This window comes from Sphaerodactylus townsendi, linkage group LG12 (genome assembly GCF_021028975.2).
Source record: "Sphaerodactylus townsendi isolate TG3544 linkage group LG12, MPM_Stown_v2.3, whole genome shotgun sequence".
Classification (NCBI taxonomy): Eukaryota; Metazoa; Chordata; class Lepidosauria; order Squamata; family Sphaerodactylidae; genus Sphaerodactylus; species Sphaerodactylus townsendi.
In genome coordinates, this window is record NC_059436.1 from 40,706,651 (window position 1) to 40,726,022 (window position 19,372).

Here is a 19,372-nt window from a genome sequence, read left to right on the forward strand (position 1 = left end):
AAGAAGACTGTGAAGTCTGCTTTTTGCTTCTATTTGTTTTCTGCCATGCAGGTTAATGGTTGGGCTCGTGGTATGAACAGCAGGCATGAGAATATACCGTGTGCTGTTTTTGACAAGGTCTGGAGCTACGTTCAGGCAAACCTGACTCTTCCCCATAGGCAGCGGCGTATTTACCTAGGGACAGGAGGTACCCTCCCCAGGCGCCACTGATCTGGTCATGTGGGGAGGGGTGCAAAATTGGGCCCCAACATGGCCAGGAAGATGGCAAGGCAGCAGGAAGTCCTCCTGCTTTGTCATCTTCTGGTGCCCTCAACCCCGCCCATGTTGTCATCAACATGTGTGGGGCCAAGGAAGCGAAAGGACCCCCAAATCTCACTCCCCCTCCTGGCTGCCAGTTCCCCTCAAACCCCACTCCCCTCCCAGCTCTGAGCCGGCAGCTGGCAGTCCCTTCTGCCCTCCCCTCTGGAAGGTTCTATGCTGGAAGGTTCTATGCTGGGGCCTTTGCTTTTATAAACTCAGGGTTGTGGCTCACCCCCAAGCTTTTAAAAGCAAAGACCCCAGCATGGAGCCTTCTAGAGGGGAGGGCAGAAGGGACTGCCGGCAGCCAGGAGGGGGCGGGGTTCAGGGTGGGCCCCGGCCCAGGTGTAGTGGGGGGACGCCCGGAGAACGGATGTTTGTCTCTGCCCATGGGTTCTGTTTGCAGTCTTTCTACAACTTCCAGATTCTCTGCACATGCATCTGAGACTGTGCACTAGCAATCTTCCTTAGGATTGATCAACTTTTTTTAATAAGCAGTGGCAGACAGTGGCTTCTGATCAATGGCTATTGGTCTTTGTTGACCCCACTTGTTTCTTTGTTTAATTGAGGAACAATTCAGGGTGTTATCTGGGTAATATTAAACTCTGAAGTGACAGAATGCATATGTATGTGGGGGGTGGGTGGAAGTGGGGAAGTAATGAAGAAAGATATGAGCTATAATAAGGAATAAGTTGTTCCTTTTGCTATCTGGGCTTGCTGTTAACCACTTACTGTGGGGAAGGTACTAGCATATAGATTTTAGCTGCTACAGCCCCCTTGCAATGGCCTGATTTAAAGATTTTGGAACAGATCGTTAGCTGTAATGATACACTAGAGGACTGCTTACACTCCACAACCAGTTAATCAGCAGGGCGCAAAAGAAAACCTTTGTGAATGTTGTGGAAAAAAACCCACTGTGTGGCTGCTCTTGTATCACTGGAACTATTTTCATAGTTCATTCTGGCTTGCATTCTGTAATATTTTTTAAAATACACCTCACTCGCGTATAAGTCGAGGGGGGCTTTTTCAGCACAGAAAATGTGCTGAAAAAGTCGACTTATATGCGAATATATACGGTACCTTAGATCCACGTGAGAAACAAAATCAGGTAATTCAGAACATGAAAACCTGAGGAGGCCTAGAGGCGGACCATTTCGGAAGACATCCCTTTAAGGACAGAGAGTAGGGATAGATCTGTCAGTCTGCATTTCTCCCACAAAAGTCTGATGGAGGAGAGCCAGGTTGTCAAATAACTTCCTTTCAAGGAGCTAATGGAGCTGCAGGACCTGGGTTGAATTTATAATCTCTGCTTTTTCATTTCAGGGAAGGTCAATGTGACACAGAGGCTGGTGGGAGTGTAATCGTTGCTCCACTGCACACCCTGCCTAGTACCTGTCTACAGAGAGTGCCTGAACAGCCAGAGGATGCTGACAACCAGAAGAATGTCACCCGCATGGGTCAGCCATCACTGGAGAAAACCACCACTGTGAATATTCCGGTCACTGTCACTGCTCCTCTGGGGGAAGCTACCGTCATTCCAAGTGAGTGCTTCCAACTTTGCAGGTCTGTCTGAATAATGGAAAGGGTGTTGGAAACAGGAGCTCCAGCTGTAGTACAGCTCCCTGGGTGTGAGCTGGAAACTTGTTACTGATGAATGGAAACATAAATGGCCACTTAAGGTGGTGGGTGCCATCTTGGATGAGACTCAGTTTGGTTCAATCATCTTGGTCAGCTGTGGAAGCATGGTAACTAGGGAATCCTCTATTTTATTTCTTTGATGAAGGAACACTAACAGAGTTTAGATTGGTGTGCATTTGTGTGTGCGTGCAAAACATTGGTCATCATGGTAGACCTCTTGTTAGCCACTAACCCACCTGCCAGAATTAGGGCAAGGTTCTTTGTGGATGTAGGCCAACCATTAATAAAACCTATTTTAATCCAGTTGCTCATCCCTCATTTCTTCATTTCGAGTGCTGCTGCAATGCTTTTCTATGCACTGGATACATTATTTATATGTACATCATGTGTCGTGTGCATATCTAATGTGATTTGTGATGTGCAAACAGTGTAGAAATGTGTACATTTTATGGGGGGGAATTCAGTGCAACAAAACAAAGTGGTGTAAGGATCACACATTTGATTCACGTAAGGAAGAAGAAAAGGAAAATGGGGTTTGGGGAACTGGCGTGGCAGGGATGAGAAATTTGAAATTATCCTCTGTAGCACCATGAAGCTACATGAGCTGTAAAATGGTCAGCCACATCTACTTTTCATCACTCGCACTCAAGACCTTCTGCAAGGTGCTTCTGTAGAAGTGCTACAACATGTACATACTTGTAGTACATTCTGCGCCAGCAGGCAAAACCAGTTTTCTCATAACTTTTGTGTGGCACCTAGTTCAGTATAAATTATAGGTGATACTAATTAAATTGATTAACTAACTCAAGAGAGTCCAACTCTGTCTCTCCAGATGTTCATGGACTATTTATTTATTTATTTGTTAAATTTATAGGCCGCCTCACCCCCGAAGGGCTTAAGGCAGCTCACAATATAGCTGTTCTCAGTGACAGCAAATAAGTACAAAAATATAACTTAACCCCATTAAAACCTGATAGCAGCAATTACTTTAAATAAACAAATACCAAATTAAAACAATAAAATAAACAATTAAAACAATTAAAATAAACAATAACAAATTAAAACAATGGAAGTTGTTAAAAACAGGCGCCCAATCTAAAGGCCAGAGAGGGAGGGGGAAGGCAGGGCCCAGGATGGAAAAACAGGCAGCCTCAATGGGAAGCGGTAGAACTGCGGCCAGCCCCCCCCCCCAAGCCTGGTGGAATAACTCCGTCTTACAGGCCCTGCAGAACTCACCAAGGTCCTGCAGGGCCCAGACAGCTGGAGGTAGAGCATGCAGGAGCTGATGGGAATTATAGTCCATGAACATCTAGAGGGACAGCGTTGGACTCTCTTGTGTTAGTTCTAACGTATCAAGTGGGTAACAGGCAGGCAGTCAGTACAGATTATAAAATCTTTAAATAGAAACCCCTATTTTGATGGTTGTTCTCTTTTGGCTTTTGCAGTTAATAATGTTGAATTTGAAACAAAAACAGAAGAGAAGAAAGACATGGATGCTGATGACTTGACGAAAAATGGACCGAAACCAATTCTACCTTACAGCTCCTTGTTCATCCTCAGTCCTACCAACCCGTAAGCTATCCCAGCTATTTTTTCTGTTTTGTGAGTCTATTTTGGAGGGTTTTTAAAAATTCTATTCAGCTTAATGTTAATATGGGACTTGTGGCCTTTTTGGACAGTATATGGCACTTATGAATGGCGGACAGCATGGGGAAAGGAGAACATGTCTTATCTCCATATCCACCAGTGGGGAGCAGTGTACAGTGAATTAAGTGAGGAACAGTGTACACAATGCAACCCAATAGCACTTACACTGAAGAAGGCTCATACAACTGCTGTCTACTTTCAGATGTCTTGTTATAAGCATAATATGTTTTCAACACTACCAATACAGTAATACCACAAGGTATCTGAAATACAAATAATAACACTGGTAAAAAAATCCTGTGTAGTACAAAACAAAGGTCCTGTGTAGTTAAAAAAAAGACCATTTTGCAGCAGCCAGAGTTTTCAGAGCAAACTGCTGCCCCTCATGGTTTCACATTATTGCTGTTCAAACAAAATTTTGTACATTTTGAAAGCACAGACATATGGAATTTACATTCAACTAGCTTTGAAACTTGGATGAGACTGGTACACATTCGGGTTCCGGTTAGCTTAGTGGACCTTTTTTGTACTACACAGGATTTTTATCAGTGTTATTAGAATCTGTGTTTCAGTTACCCTGTGGGACTGTTGTATTGTTTGTGGTGTTGGACATGTATAATACTTATAACAAGACTTTATTTGAAAGTTGACACCAAATGCTGTGAGCCTTCTTCAGTGTAAATTCTATTGGGTTATTAGCATACCACCTGACATGTCTTTGAAGATTCAACATGAGTACATCATGTGGAGTCTTTTTATATTTTAATGACAAAAATAAAATTTTGTATTTACTGTAACGTCTTTATGCATTATTGATAGTTGTATGCTACCCTTCCCCTTGTGTTTTTAAGGGCAGCTTCCAACAACAATAAACACAATAACATTTAAAGATTAAAACCAAAAACTACCCTAACTCTAAAAACCCAGGTGGTGATGAAAAAAATCTCAATATAATATCCAACAATGAAAAGAATGGAAAGCTAAAGGTGCTCTCCTCCTTTTGAAATAATCTCGCAAAATGCTCTGTCCAAACCTCTGCTTTGTCATCTTCTGCTTTGTCGTCTTCTGGCGCCCTCGACCCCGCCCATGTTGTCATCAACATGTGTGGGGCCAAGGAAACCAAAGGACCCCCAAGTCTCACCCCTCCTCCTGGCTGCCAGTTCCCCCCAAGCCCCACTCCCCTCCCAGCTCTGAGCCAGCAGCTGGCAGTCTTATCTTATCATTTTTAGAAAGGATGAGGGAGGGGTGCCTCAGCCATACCCCTGGTGGACCAGCTCCATCTTGTAGGCCCTGCAGAACTGCATCATATCCCACAGGGCCCGGGACCCATCAGACGTAGCATTCCACCAATCTGGGGCAGAGCTGAAAACATCCTGGGTTGGTTGAGGCATCTTTTGGGCCAGGGATCACCAGTTGATTGGTGTTCACTCTTCAGGGGATTTACTGGGACAGACGGTTCCATAGATACGATGGCCTCAAACCATTTAGAGCTTTAAAAGTAAGAATCAGAATCTTGAATATAATTCAGTACTCTGCTCAGAGCCAGGGCAGCTGGCGGAGTGCTGGTTGAATATGCAGCTGCCACGGGGCCCCAGTGAGGACCCACACCACTGCTTTTTGCCCCTGCTGGAGTTTCTGGAATAGGCCCAAGGGCAGCCCGGCATACAGCGAGTTGCAGTAGTCCAGTCTAGAGGTGATTGTTGCCTGGATCACAGTCGCCTAGGCATTTACCTACAGATTTTGTTTTTATCAGTCACTTAGCTGTAAGTGTTCAGGTTTTTTTAGTTCCTTTTCTTCTTGAATTAAGCTATAACCCCCTTGGTGAAGCTAAACAGATCTGATTTCAGTCAGACGTTGGATGGGAGACCTTGGAACTCCATATAAACCACCTATAAAAGCAGGGTATAAATCAAATAAATCAAATAAATTTGATTTGATTTTTTATTTGAAATTTAATTTATATTAAATTAATAGTATACCCTGCGGGCTCAGGGTATACTATTAACAAAGAATACACTATTAACAAAGAATACACTATTAACAAACACTATTAACAAAGAATACACTATTAACAAACACTATTAACAAAGAATACACTATTAACAAAGAAATTATTCTATTGACTGAATAGATTCTTTATTTCAGATGTTTTCCTGGCTTCCTTGTATAATGACCAAGAGTGCAGTGTCACATTGGTTGTAAAAATATTCATACAATCTCCATTAAAGCCTACTCAGTATCAGAACTGCTTAATAAATATCAAGGATTTCAGTTGATGCAACTTAAAACTTTTTTAAAATGGAAATATTTGCGCAGATAAAATCTTCTCAGTCTTGGGTGCTGTGTGGTTTCCGGGCTGTATGGCCATGTTCTAGCAGCATTCTCTCCTGATGTTTCGCCTGCATCTGTGGCTGGCATCTTCAGAGGATGAGATCTGAGGATGAGATCTGAGGATGAGATCCTCAGAGATCTGAGGATGAGATCCTCAGAGATCTGAGGATGAGATCCTCAGAGATCTGAGGATGAGATCCTCAGAGGATGAGATCTGAGGATGAGATCTGAGGATGAGATCCTCAGAGATCTGAGGATGAGATCCTCAGAGGATGAGATCTGAGGATGAGATCTGAGGATGAGATCCTCAGAGATCTGAGGATGAGATCCTCAGAGGATGAGATCTGAGGATGAGATCCTCAGAGGATGAGATCTGAGGATGAGATCCTCTTCAGAGATCCTCTGAAGATGCCAGCCACAGATGCAGGCGAAACATCAGGAGAGAATTCTGCTAGAACACAGCCATACAGCCCGGAAACCACACAGCACCCAAGTGATTCCGGCCGTGAAAGCCTTCAACTTCTCAGTCTTGTTAAATTCAGTTTTCCTTTCTGGCATGTTGTCTCAAGCAGCTGTATTACTTTGGAGATGACTACCTTTGTGCAGTAGCCCATTGCAGCCCAGCTCTTCCTCGTGCTCTTATCCTTGTTTCTTTCAGAATCCGGCGCCTTTGCCATTACATTGTGAACCTCCGTTACTTTGAAATGGTCATCCTCATTGTGATAGCCCTGAGCAGCATTGCGTTGGCTGCTGAAGACCCAGTTCAAGCCGAGTCGCCAAGGAATGAGGTGAGGAGTTGCGCTGTGCCAAAATTTCACCAGCTTAGGTTTTTGCTGCTAAAGTTGTAATTCTGAGTCAACGGGAAAATGTTCATGAGAAACCCATCTTCTACTCTTTCCTGAAATTTTCCCATGTGTTCATGGCTGTTGTTAACCCAATCTGGTACTGCTTTGGGAAACTCATTCTCCATTGTTGGAGCAACTGGAGCATCCTACTAAAAGTAATGCGTGATGCTCCTTTTACATCAGGGTCCCTTTCTATCGATGGGACCCGCCTTTCCCCCCTCTTGGGGAGGGTTTTAAATATGGGTTTCGCTGGACACCTTTTTTATTTCTATTTTATTGTACTAACCACTGTTTTTTAAAGGGATTTAGTGATCATATTTTAAAACTGACGGAGCTTGCGTAGTTGTAATTTACTTGTTAAGCATTGCTCCCTTTGTCTAGTTGTACTGTGGTAGAATTTTATGTTGTACACCAACCAGAGCCCTCTGGGGAAAGGGCGGTATAGAAAACCAAACAATAAATAAATGATAGAGGAAACACTACCATTGCCAAGATATCCTGACTGTGACATCAAGCTCTCGGCATCCCAGACATTATTCTTAATTGGCTGCCCCTCCATTGCAAAGCCATTAGAAAAATGTTGGATTCCTTGCTCTGAGAGAAGTCTTCTGTTGGAGAAAGGAGCACTTGGAATGGAGGAAGACAGAGTCCATCCCCTTTGGAAGACTGCCACATAAGGGAAGGGTAACATCCTATCCAATCACATGTCTCTGTTTGACTGTAAGAGTGCGGCCAATTTTAATCCATAGTCACAACAGTGACTTTGTTATGAAAAATCTGGGGATATTGGTTATGTGAGAATCATACCATAGAATCTCGAGTTGACCACACAGAGTTGTTGGGGTAAAATGGACTCCTATAGAACCTCCTGCTCTTTCTCTGCTGTTCTTGTATAGATCTGTCTGCCTCCTTGACCAAATCTCTTATTCTGATTTTAGGCTCTCAAGTATCTGGATTACATATTCACTGGTGTCTTTACTTTTGAGATGGTGATAAAGGTAAGAATCTCTTTTTTTGGTCTTTTAGCAGATGTCTGCCTCATTGGGTTGGTGATCTGGAGCACAGGGAGGGTGCAGTAGACTGGGCAATGGTCATGGCTCCATCCTTCCCAGGTGCCAAAACACACTCCCAGTTACAGTTGTGATACTCCACTTCCTTTATTGCAACACTGTTCAGGGCACTGAAGTTAATTGCACCTGGTCCTTAGCTACACAATGTCCTGTTCTTTTCCACTCTTGTTGCAGAATAAACTCTTAAGTGTGCTATGTTCTTTCCCCTTTTGAGGCCTGTGCAACAGCAAGAGGGCAGATTTGCTGTCGTTGTGCATGTGTACAAATATTAATATATGTTCAATTCAAGCCTTTATTGGCATTCCAACGTTAATATATATAATATAAACATTAATATAGCCACAATGATGTGGCTGGCCTCTACCTGGGCCAGGGCTTTTTTGGCCCTGCCCCCTGCCTGGTGGAACTCTCTTCCTCCATCTGTCAGGGCCCTGCAGGACCTTGGTGAGTTGTTCTGCCAGGCTTGTTGAGTTGTTCCACCGGGTTGAGTTGGTGAGTTGTTCCACCGGGCTGTTCTACCGGGCCTCTGGGGAGGCTAGCCGCGGATTGACCACACCCTCCTGATCCTCCACGTATCATCTGATTTCCATCTGAGGCGATCTGCTGATCCCCTCCCATGGGGGCAGGGGGTAAAGTTTGTTGGACGCCATCCCCAATATGGTTTATCTGAATTATGAAGTTGCTACTGTTTTAATTGATTTTAATGCACTTTTGATTTCTATTGCTGTCCTATCTTTTATTATTACATGTTGTTGGTTTTATTGTACATTGCCCTGAGCCCTCCAGGGGTAGGGCAGTCTATTAAATAAATAAATAAATACATACATACATACATACATACATACATACATACATACATACATACATACATACATACATACATACATACCTGATGCCTTTGGCTCTGTGTTTGGTTCCTATGCAGATGATTGACCTGGGCCTGATCCTGCACCCTGGCTCCTATTTCCGTGACCTCTGGAACATCCTGGATTTTATTGTGGTCAGTGGGGCTCTTGTGGCCTTTGCCTTTTCGTAAGTAGCTTTTCTCTTTTGGGCTCTGAGTTCCTGAGCAGCAAATGTGGTGACACAGATGTGGAAATGCTAGTAAACACACTAGTCATTTTTTTTTCAAAAGTGGTGGAAGTCATCCATTCCTGTCTATATCTGGGGCGTAAAAGGGGCCACACCACAAAGAGAACTTTCCTCTTCTGCTTTGTTTCAGAAGTGGAGCAGAACACAAAGCTCTTAGTATCATTTTTTTTCTGAACAAGCAGATTGTTGAATTTTTCTGCTGAATTTTTTTAACATACACAAAGACTCAACAAGGGCCTACTTTGGCTCAAAAGCTTTCATTCCACCTTGATTGGAATTGGGCCAGTAGCCAGAAGTCTTATGGGGTGGAGGGTGGGGGCTGGGCATGGCTAAGGAAATCTAAAAATATCCTTCAAAACATTTACTTGTATTAAATATTACTATAAGATTTTAATTTCATAAACATTAGAAATGCACCTTGTCCTTACCAGTTTTTACAGTGTCTTTTCACTCATTGGGAGGCTGGAGCAGATCTGTATATTGCTGAACAACTGGACAGAGTTTGGCTTGTGTGCATTTTTCTGTTTTTTTTCTTTTATCTTTTATGCATGTTGGGATGAGGGAAGAATATGAGTATTTATACATTTTCCTTAGTAAGATGAGGAGTAATAACAACTGGGAGCAAGCGGCTTAGCGGAGAAACAGCCCAAAGAGAAATGTTATAACCTCTCTTTTGCTGAATCTACCCTCCCTTTAAATCTTAGCCCCAAACATGCATTCTTTTTAAAATTAATGTATAAGAAAAATGATTGTGGAATTTCATATAACATCTAGTTCTGCCTGAAGGTGAGAGGAGAAAGACTCAGAATCCCCATGTTTCTTGGCAGCTGAGAAAGGACATCTATCTTTGCTCAGGACATTCCTCTTGTTGTTACTTTGCAAAACTTGTCTGTCCTTTCTTATCTCATATGTTGTTTCCTATCCCTTATACTGTTTGGGAATGCAAAATAGAATAGACTTCTTTTATCTGCTACGTTCTTGAAGTTTATTCTGCACTTTGTAACCATGCATATTTCCCTATAACTGGGGCTTTCACATTGCTCTCTGACCAGTTCAGTTCAGCTGGTTGACAGCTTTTCCACTCTAAGCATCTGGTTTTGCGGCTCAGATCTTCACATCGCTTGTCTGACCTTTTGAGAACAACAACCTGATTTGTGCAACTTAATTGCTAGATGCATTCAGAGCATAATTCCGTTGAGAATGTAGAGTTAGAGAAGGATTTTTCATAAGAAAGAGCCAGCTGGATCAGACCAGAGTCCATCTAGTCCAGCACTCTGCTACTTGCAGTGGCCCACCAGGTGCCTTTGGGAGCTCACATGCAGGAGGTGAAAGCAATGGCCTTCTGCTGCTGCTGTTCCCGAGCATCTGGTCTGCTAAGGCATTTGCAACCTCAGATCAAGAAGGATCAAGATTGGTAGCCAGAGATCGATTTCTCCTCCATAAATCTGTCCAGGCCCCCTTTAAAGCTATCCAGATTAGTGGCTATCACCACCTCCTGCGGCAGCACATTCCAAACACCAATCACACGTTGCGTGAAGAAGTGTTTCCTTTTATTAGTCCTAATTCTTCCCCCCAGCATTTTCAATGTATCCCCCCTGGTTCTAGTTCTGTTGCCTTGGAAAGACATTCAGAGTTATTTTTTCTAAGCATTGTGGTGGTCTGAATAGTGAAAATGGAAAAGGGATAAAGCCACATTCATTCTAAATTGTGATAGCAGCAGACCACAGAAGTTTTCAATAACAGTTCTGCTTGCTCATTGTATCTATACGTGAGCATATTTGCCCTCTCCTGTTCTTTTTTCACTGCAATTTTGCTCTTGCTTCGGTTTTCAGTTCCTTCCATTTATTTGCATCTCCCACTTTAGAATATATTTTGAAAATACAGAAAGGTAGTCTTGGTAGGGCTGTGTACATGATTGCATGAAGGTTGTGTTACTAGTGTCTGTGTGCCCTACAGCACACTGAAGCAGGGCCGCATTAGGAAACATATTTAAGTTACTTTTTATTAAGACTTTTTAAAAAACGGACAAAAGCACCAACCAAGAATGCACAGAAAAGCTACATTTTAAAAAAGGGAAAGAGAAGGCCGCAAGAGACCACCTGTGCCAAATATAATGATAATTAACTATTTTACCAGTTACTCTTTAGTTTTAGTTAAAGAGTTAGTTCTTGATTGATATCACTAATAAAAGCCACCTTTTCCTCTATTAAATCAATCTTTTTGTTCTTCTGCTCTGGGTTCATTTTTTTTCTATTTTACACAAAAAGTATATTAAGGGTTTCCAATTGTCAATTACTCTAGATAAGTTCTTTAAACATAGAGGAAAGTGTGGCTGTCTCCGCTAATTCCAGTAACTTCACAAACTATTCTTCTGTGGCAGGTATAGACCCAGATTTCCATTTTTGAGCATATAATAATCTTGCTGCCGATGTCATATATAAAAACAAGGTTCCATAGGGTTTTTTTTCAAACTATTTTTCTGTAAGACGCAAAAGAAAAGCTTCTGGTTCCGTTTGAATATTCACATTTGAAAGAATATTGATATTGATATTGACTGCTTGTGACCACATCAAAATTGTTTTTCTCCAGTGTTTCATCAGTTCACTTATTTGAGGGGGGAGAAAGGTATGAATGCACTGCAGGAATTAAGAATTGCAATGACGTGTGGGTACCCTAATGCTCTTTACTAAATTTGGAAATTAAAAAAAATAAATTAATGCATAACGCTCTGGTTTCCCTCTGGAAAGAACACCAGGTATTTCAGGACTCTAAATCTAGTGGAACAATTAGGAGAATTTCAGAAGCACCCATCCTGTTATCTTTCTGGTGAGGTGTGGCAGTGGGTGCCCCCAGAATCTCTAACCCATAAATGTTCTTTCTCCTCTGTAAGCATTTATACGCAAAGGCAAGGCTAAAACGAGATTCATGCAGCCTTTTGGTTGTTCCTGTCAAGGATTTGAACTGGGCACTTCAGGGTCTGTGTGTGGAGTTTTACCATTGACTATTGTGAAGAAGAGGAAAAAACCACGAATAGCTGGGTTCGATGCATATTATTCAGTTAGTTGGTGTAACATTAACACTGTGCCATGCTTTTGAACACTAAAGAAATCCTTCAAAGTGGCAGGAAATCTAAAAAGTATCCTGGTCCTGTCTGCAAATGGAAAGGTTGGGTATGCGTGCATGCATTTGTTTTTACTTCCTGTTTACTTTGTGAAAAGTGATGGGTTGGAGGGAATTCCCTTTTTAACATGTTTGCTTTGAAGGTACTCTGTTGATGTGCTCTTCCTTTTTGTCACTGACTCTGTACTTTTTCTTTGTCTTCCTCTTGCTGGGATCTCTCTGTAGGAGTGTCATGGGGTAATACACTATTTTTGTCCCTTGCAGCCTTGCTATGCCTGCGTATGCACATGGCTATTATTCTGGTGATCTATTTTACACTCGTCCCATTGACTGTTCTGCTTTTTTGTTACTCATGATCAGTGACATTTCCTTTCTTCAACTAAACAGATCTCATTTTCTCACATTTGCTTTATTTGGATTAACAATGTCACAACAGAAAACCAAACTTCCAGAAGTGCCGTATGCAGTTTTGGCCTTTAACAGGGTTCATTTCAGAGACCAGCTTCTTGGTTTACGATATGAGCTTGCCAGGGTAGAAAGTAGTTTTCAGACTATGTTCTGGGAATCCTTGGAGTACTTCAGATGAGTATCTGGGTCCCTCAGTAGCAGCACAAAAAACATTCCACAAGAATTGTAGCAGTTACTCAAGTTCAGAGGGCCAGCCTTTCAGAACCATGGAGAGCTCCTTCATTCTCTGTCTGGGCTCTTGCTGGACAAGTACTTTGGTAGTTTCCCTTTCCAAGATGCAAGGAATGGATGTCGTATGTACCAGTTTTGAAAAGGGTGGTGCTTTTCATCTCAACTGGAAATGGTGACAAGTGGGAGAAGCAGGCCTGAGGTATTAGATAATTAGAGAAAGGCCATGTTCAAAAGCACAACGGCTGAAGGTAGCATCTCAGCCAGAAAGTTTCAATTTGAAAGAGATTTCTTGAAGCAAGAATTCACATTTCACAGAAGAAGAAATCAAGTTGCATATTCTGCTTGTTCAAGGGGCTCAAAATACAGCCATCTTCTTGCCTTTCTGTAGTCTAATTTATTTTATGCAGTAGCCGCCTTCTGTGTCTGTTTAACATTTTAAAAGGATATATCTGCCAGGGAATTCTTCTATTCCCTGTCTGAGAATTAACATTATCATGAAAGTATGGGAGAGCTTTCTCCAAAATATTAAGTCAGCATGTGTAAGAAAGCCCTGCTTGGAATACTGCAGGTGGGCAACCTTGCTAGCAACTCCCCTACTATGCAGACATAATAAAAACTATTTAGATGTGATTTTATACTGTTTATGCCAAATAAAGGCTAAATGAAAATGAAAAAAAAATAATAAAAATTCAGCCGAGGACTTTTTGGTTGTAAAAAACTGGTGGAACTTATTTCATACACTCATACCCTGGGAAGGATTTTGCAAGATATGTTGGTTCAGATTGGTTCCTGCTTAATAGTTGAGCCTCATCCTTTGACGGCAGCCAGTTACAAGCTAGCACTATGAATAAGTTCAGCTGGATCAGGTCTTTGGATCTCTTCTGCATTGAGGGATGTTGTGAAATAAATGGGCTGTGTTATAGAAAGGGAGAAACTCTCCCAAGCATTGAGCAACCACCCTAAAGGCTATCCAGTCAAGGCAGTAAATCACCTTGATATTGAAAACATTGCCTCTTACTCATTTTACCTTGAAGTGAGTAAAGGGCAATGTTTTTGCCTGAGTGTGTTTTTAGACTCAGCTGTTTTGATAGCCTTTCGTTTGAAGAAGTTTTGCTTGCTGGCAGCCCACAGGGTCAAATACGCTGAATTTCTCAAGACTTCCCTAATTGCGAGAATTCTCTCCAGGCATACCAAGGCATTCTGGAACAGAATTCTTTTGCTCACAGTGTTTGTAGCTGCCCAAAAAGTAGTTCATATACTTGTGCACAAACTGGAAACAGCCTATATTTTTGCTTTTATTGCTTGCACCAACCTTTTTCTCTCCTCATATGAGGAGAGTGTTCGTGTTTGCATTTGCTATGGATGCGTCAGTTTTCTATTTTATCCCATGGATGATTTGAATCCTTCTACAGAAGAGGCCAAACCGTCAGATTTCCAGCCTTACCATATGCCTGAAGAATGGCCTGAATGGCTAGTATATGCATTTGAATTTTCTCTTTCTGTTGGCTGGGGATGTATGCCAGCCACAGCCAAGACTGGACTCCACTGCAACACCAATCTGTTTCCAGTCTTTATTACTGGAGGACTTCCATTATGGTGGGATGTATTTGCATTCTTCTGTACTCTTCCTCCCTCTTCATGTTTGCAGTCTCCTTTTCAACCTTTGTCAGCTATGCCAGCAGAGCATCTCTTGACTCTGCTGGCTGATCCATTCTGCTGTCACAGTGGTCTCTTGCAAGTTGCTGTGGCTTGTGGTGACTTACCTGTGGTAATGCCATACAGCAGCTGAGAAACTTTGAAGCAGGCAGGTTAGCACTAAAAGAGACCTTTCTGAGCCCTTACAGCTGGAATTTGTGGAGTTAAATGGGACAAGCATTCATTTTTGCCCTTATAGGCTTCTAGATTATTCTTTATGGGTACAAAACAGCACCTCTCGACACACTGCATTTTTAGATTCATGGTTAGGGACACTCACTAGAGACTTGTGACTGGTTGCATCTCCTTGCCAAGTGTAAATATTTGTGGGGAAACGTCTGTTTCCACCTTGCTATGTGTAAAGTAATGGTAAGCTGATTGGCTTTAAAGCTTTGTCATGGAGAGAGAAAGAAAATTAAGTCAGTTGGTGCTTTGTGGCAGGACGTAGGGAGGGAAAATCAAGAGGAAAGTACTCTAGGAACCATCAGAAGTGGATATGTTTGGTCTGAAGTTTACCTAGTGCATTTCAGACTTGATGCTGGTTCCCCAGGGCACATCTTTCATAACAGGCACAATAATAAGAATGGAAAGCAGACAAAAAGTTCCAAACTCAAAATGTACTCCGTAAATTTCAAAATGTACTTCATTTTCTCATAGCACCTGGGTGTAGATGCTTTCCTTCTTTTTTTTCTGTCTGTGAACTGGTGCAACTCTTGTTTCAGGGCAGTGATAAAATACACCCTTTCATGTGAATCAGAGACATCCATCTTTACCAACAAGGTGTTGCTAACATACTGTGTGTGTAAAGTGCTGTCAAGTAGCAGCCGATTTACGGTGACCACATAGGGCTTTCAAGGCAAGGGTCTAAGAGATGGTTTGCCATTGCCTTCCTTTACATAGTGACCCTGGATTTCCTTGGTGGTCTCCCATCCAAATACTGACAAGGGTCAGCCCTGCTTAGCTTCTGAGATCTGATGAGATCAGGTTAACCTGGGCCATCCAGGTCAGGGTGCTAACATAACTACCTTGCAATTATGTGTAATCAGTGAAGAAAGCAAGAAATAAGATCTTAGGTGCCCTTCCTTAAGATCACAAAGCTTGACTTCAGCAGCATGCCTTCTGTGTACCCAATAATTTCATTCCATGTCTAGGAACAATCTGTATTGTTCTGAGCTAGCTTGTCACTTTAGGAAATGGAATGACAAACTTTTTCTTCCTGTTTCTGGTTGCTGCTAGTCGAACTTTGACATAAGCCTCTAAGAAATGCAGTGCCCACTTCCAGATGCACCCCTGCGCCAAGACCATACTCATCTGCATGAACAACCCAGGACTAACATTTCTTATAACTTTGAGCATGTAATAAATGTGCATATTACATGGCTCGGCATGGTTTGAGCTGCATGTAGCCTTAAGCTGGGCCCAAAGAATATAAGAAAAATGAAAGTAAAAGAGAGTCTGCCTGCAAGTCCTCTTTTCTGCTTGTCTAGTGGGTAAAAATAGTTCATCAAGCTATCTGGTCTGTGAACGAGGCCTGAAATATTCAAAGGGAGCAGTTGTGTCTTGCTTTTTACCATCTACTAACAATTATAACTGTGCTAATAAATTGAGAGCTCCTTCATGCCTTTTGAAAGTAGATTTTCCTTCATAGATGGGTGTCGATAACAAGCATAGGCTGTTGGACATTTCAAGGGCTTATAGCCAGAACTGAGTACAGAAGAGGGTGGCTAAAAGTACATTGGAGAAGAATTTATAAGCCTTTGCAAACCAGCAGAAATCTAAATAAAGTTGCATATTAGACTGCCTTACATCATGTCAGACCTCTGCTCTACCTTGCTGAGTATTTCCTGCTCTGACTGGCAGCAGCCCTCCATGGCTTCAGGAGGTGAAAAATCTTTCCTAACATTATTGAGATTCTTTATCAATGGAGATCATGGGACTGAATCCTGGGACCTTTCTCATGCCAAACAAAGCCTTTCTCTAACACTGAACTTATGACTCCTTTGAGATAAGTTTGTCTGATAAATTAAATTTAAAAGACATATTAAATATTTTGATTTTTCCCCATTTTACATGGCAATTCTCAACTGCTAAGTACCTTTTCATTCATTGACCAGAATTTTCATTCATTTACCTAGGAGGCAGGAATGAGCTTGAGTAGTTGGGTAGATACGTGACTTGCATGTGTTCTTTTATATCTCTGCAAGAAAAGGGGCTAGAGACCTACTGTCTTTTAAAACCAAAACCGGATATTCATGGAAGAGACCTGGCATCTCAAAGGTAATCCTCCTATCAGGTATTGCCTTGGCTGTGACCCAAGTTCTGCCCCTTTTTTTCCAGATGTCCATTCTAGAATAGAATTTTTGAATGTGTTTTGCTGTGTTATATTGCATCAGGTGGGAAGGGGTAATGCATTGATTATTATCTGGGCTTTGGACTGAGTCCTGCAAGAACCAAAGGCCTCCCTTTGTCACGTTTGTGCTCTGTCTTGCAGACAAAACAAAGGCAAAGATATCAACACAATCAAGTCCCTGCGAGTTCTGAGAGTCCTCCGGCCTCTGAAGACGATCAAACGCCTGCCAAAGTTAAAGGTGGGATGTTACTCCTCAGAATGAGACACTGGCAACAATGGTATTACAAAGGAGATAAAGTACAGTACATTTGGGTGCTGTGTGGTTTCCGGGCTGTATGGCCGTGTTCTAGCAACATTCTCTCCTGACGTTTCACCTGCATCTGTGGCTGGCATCTTCAGAGGATCAGCCACAGATGCAGGCGAAACGTCAGGAGAGAATGTTGCTAGAACACGGCCATACAGCCTGGAAACCACACAGCACCCAAGTGATTCTGGCCGTGAAAGCCTTCGACAATACAAAGTACAGTACAATTTTAATAGTGACAGGTGCTCTAATATAAACATGCGTTACATGTCAGAAACATTACACAAACATTATAAGAACATGGTGGCCTTGTGCCTACCAGAAAGAGATATAATTTAGTCAACAAACGGGATTTCTCCCGACTTTTAGAGATGGCAATTCATAAGAAGGAGTATAAGCAGTGTACAGATAACAACCGTCTTTTAGTCTGCAGAAAAGTTGTAGCACTTAATTGGCTCACTACATGAGTCATGAACAGTCTGTTATCAAGTTGTTTTCATGGCTTCAGTCCCAAGGTTGTTTTCCTGGCTCCAACCAAAACAGTCCGCAGTTTATAAGTTGCATTTTCACAGACTTCCTCAGATATGTAATGCATGTTTATCTCATTTTTTTATTTTTGGTATACTCATTGCCAACATTTGTTACATTTTGTTACTCCTCAGACCCTTCTTAGCAAGCTTCCTTTCCCCCACACTTTTGATCCAAAAGACCCTGTTTTGATTTTGCTTCTGCCTTATGAGAACAGAATAATTCTAGTATCTTGTATCTTCACACCATTTCCTCACCTTGTGCATTATTTACATATTATATATTGTGCAAATGTATCTTATAAATTGTATATAAAACCAAACAATATTCATGCACAGTACAAAGCAATATACAAAAACAGTCAGCAGAAGATAACTGAAATGGTTGACCACTATATGAATAAATTTTGAAGAAACAAAATAAACATTGCGTTTGACCATAGTAAATACAGCCCTGCCGTTCTTACCCTCCATCTGCTGGTTTGTTATTACCAAGTGGTGGCAAAGACCTCGGAAACCTTAATTAGTCTAGAGCCTGGCTTTCTCAAGGGCTTCTTTGTTGCTGCATGAACTTTACCCACGTGTTACCATCTAGTCCTGACATATGAGGGTCTATGCCTTTTAGAGTGCTTCTCCCCGTTAGCCGGTTAATTCAATAAGACAGAGCTTAGACCCAGCAAATTAAGCAGCACCCCATATTCACTATCAATTAATTAAAAGAAATGGGGAGAGTCGCTTTGCTGGGAAAATGGTGACCGTGGAGGCTGAACGCTCCGTTTATAAGCAGATAAGAACTTTTTTATTTATTTAGTTTTCCCCTGTTCCTTCATTCTTAAATTGCTCTGAACTGATACTAAAGGCGATTTACAGCTCCTACTAAAGGATTGCAGATAGATCTAGCCAGAGAGCAGCTGCTTCTTTCCAGGTCCTGCAGACTGCTTTAGGAAAACAATCGCAGCCATTCAAAGCCGCCGTCTGTTCCTTTGCTTCTTTCATACACCCCCTCCTTGGGAGTTAACTCAAGTGTTTAACTTATAATTTGCAAATATGACCAAAAGAAAAGATAGAACAATCTCACCGAGCCCAGAGCAACAGCAACTAAATTTAAAACAATCTAAATTGGATGCTTATCTTGCAATACAGCCCCATAGCAGGCAGTCGCTAATTGGTTTCCCCACTTAACAATAGATTCTCTGCCTTCGAGAGCACGGAAGCAGAGGATACAGAGGGTCTTGGAGAGAAACTTTATCAAACTACCTCCGATAGTAAAGAGGAAATGCCTGAGGAAATGCCAACAAATGGGACTGAGAGTGAAGAAAGTACTCAGGAGGAGGGGGAAATGGCTAGTATGGCTTTCCCTAATGGCTTCTACTCAAGAACTCTGGCTGAGATTGCAGACCAGTGTATGCTGTCAGCAAGATCATTTCAGCTTATTGAGAAGAGGCTTACTTCAGTGGCAGCACACCTGCCTAACAGACATCAAAGAGATCTGCTTGGGTGCAAAATTGCTTAGTTATATGGAAGAAAAGTTTGCAGAAATGCAAGATTGGTCAAGAAACCTTTTGCTCCAATACACGCAGTCCAATCAGAAATGCACTGACGATAATTTAAATATGGTCGACACCTTGAAGGGAGTGAGTAACAAAACTTATCCCCAAATAAAAGCAAATAAATGGAATCTGAAGTTACCTTCCAACCAAATTATTTTGGACATTTTGCCTTTTAATGGAAAAATCCCATGGTGGGACTCAATATGTAGATCAAATCTACACATAAGGCAGATCTTTAATAAATCCTTCAAGATTTCTTCAGTCCAA

General features: G+C 41.9%; 1 protein-coding gene across 1 annotated transcript in view; it reads left to right on the forward strand.

Annotated features, from left to right (window-relative positions):
* LOC125441536 (voltage-dependent N-type calcium channel subunit alpha-1B-like) overlaps positions 1–19,372 on the forward strand; it is a 286,638-nt gene that overhangs the window by 190,746 nt on the left and 76,520 nt on the right. Inside the window, exons 19-27 of the mRNA XM_048512145.1 lie at positions 159–469; positions 1,621–1,838; positions 3,381–3,507; positions 6,572–6,701; positions 7,697–7,756; positions 8,754–8,860; positions 12,266–12,277; positions 16,866–16,955; positions 18,744–19,052. Coding sequence (XP_048368102.1) covers positions 159–469; positions 1,621–1,838; positions 3,381–3,507; positions 6,572–6,701; positions 7,697–7,756; positions 8,754–8,860; positions 12,266–12,277; positions 16,866–16,955; positions 18,744–19,052 — 1,364 coding nt within the window. The remainder of the gene's footprint in view (positions 1–158; positions 470–1,620; positions 1,839–3,380; positions 3,508–6,571; positions 6,702–7,696; positions 7,757–8,753; positions 8,861–12,265; positions 12,278–16,865; positions 16,956–18,743; positions 19,053–19,372) is intronic.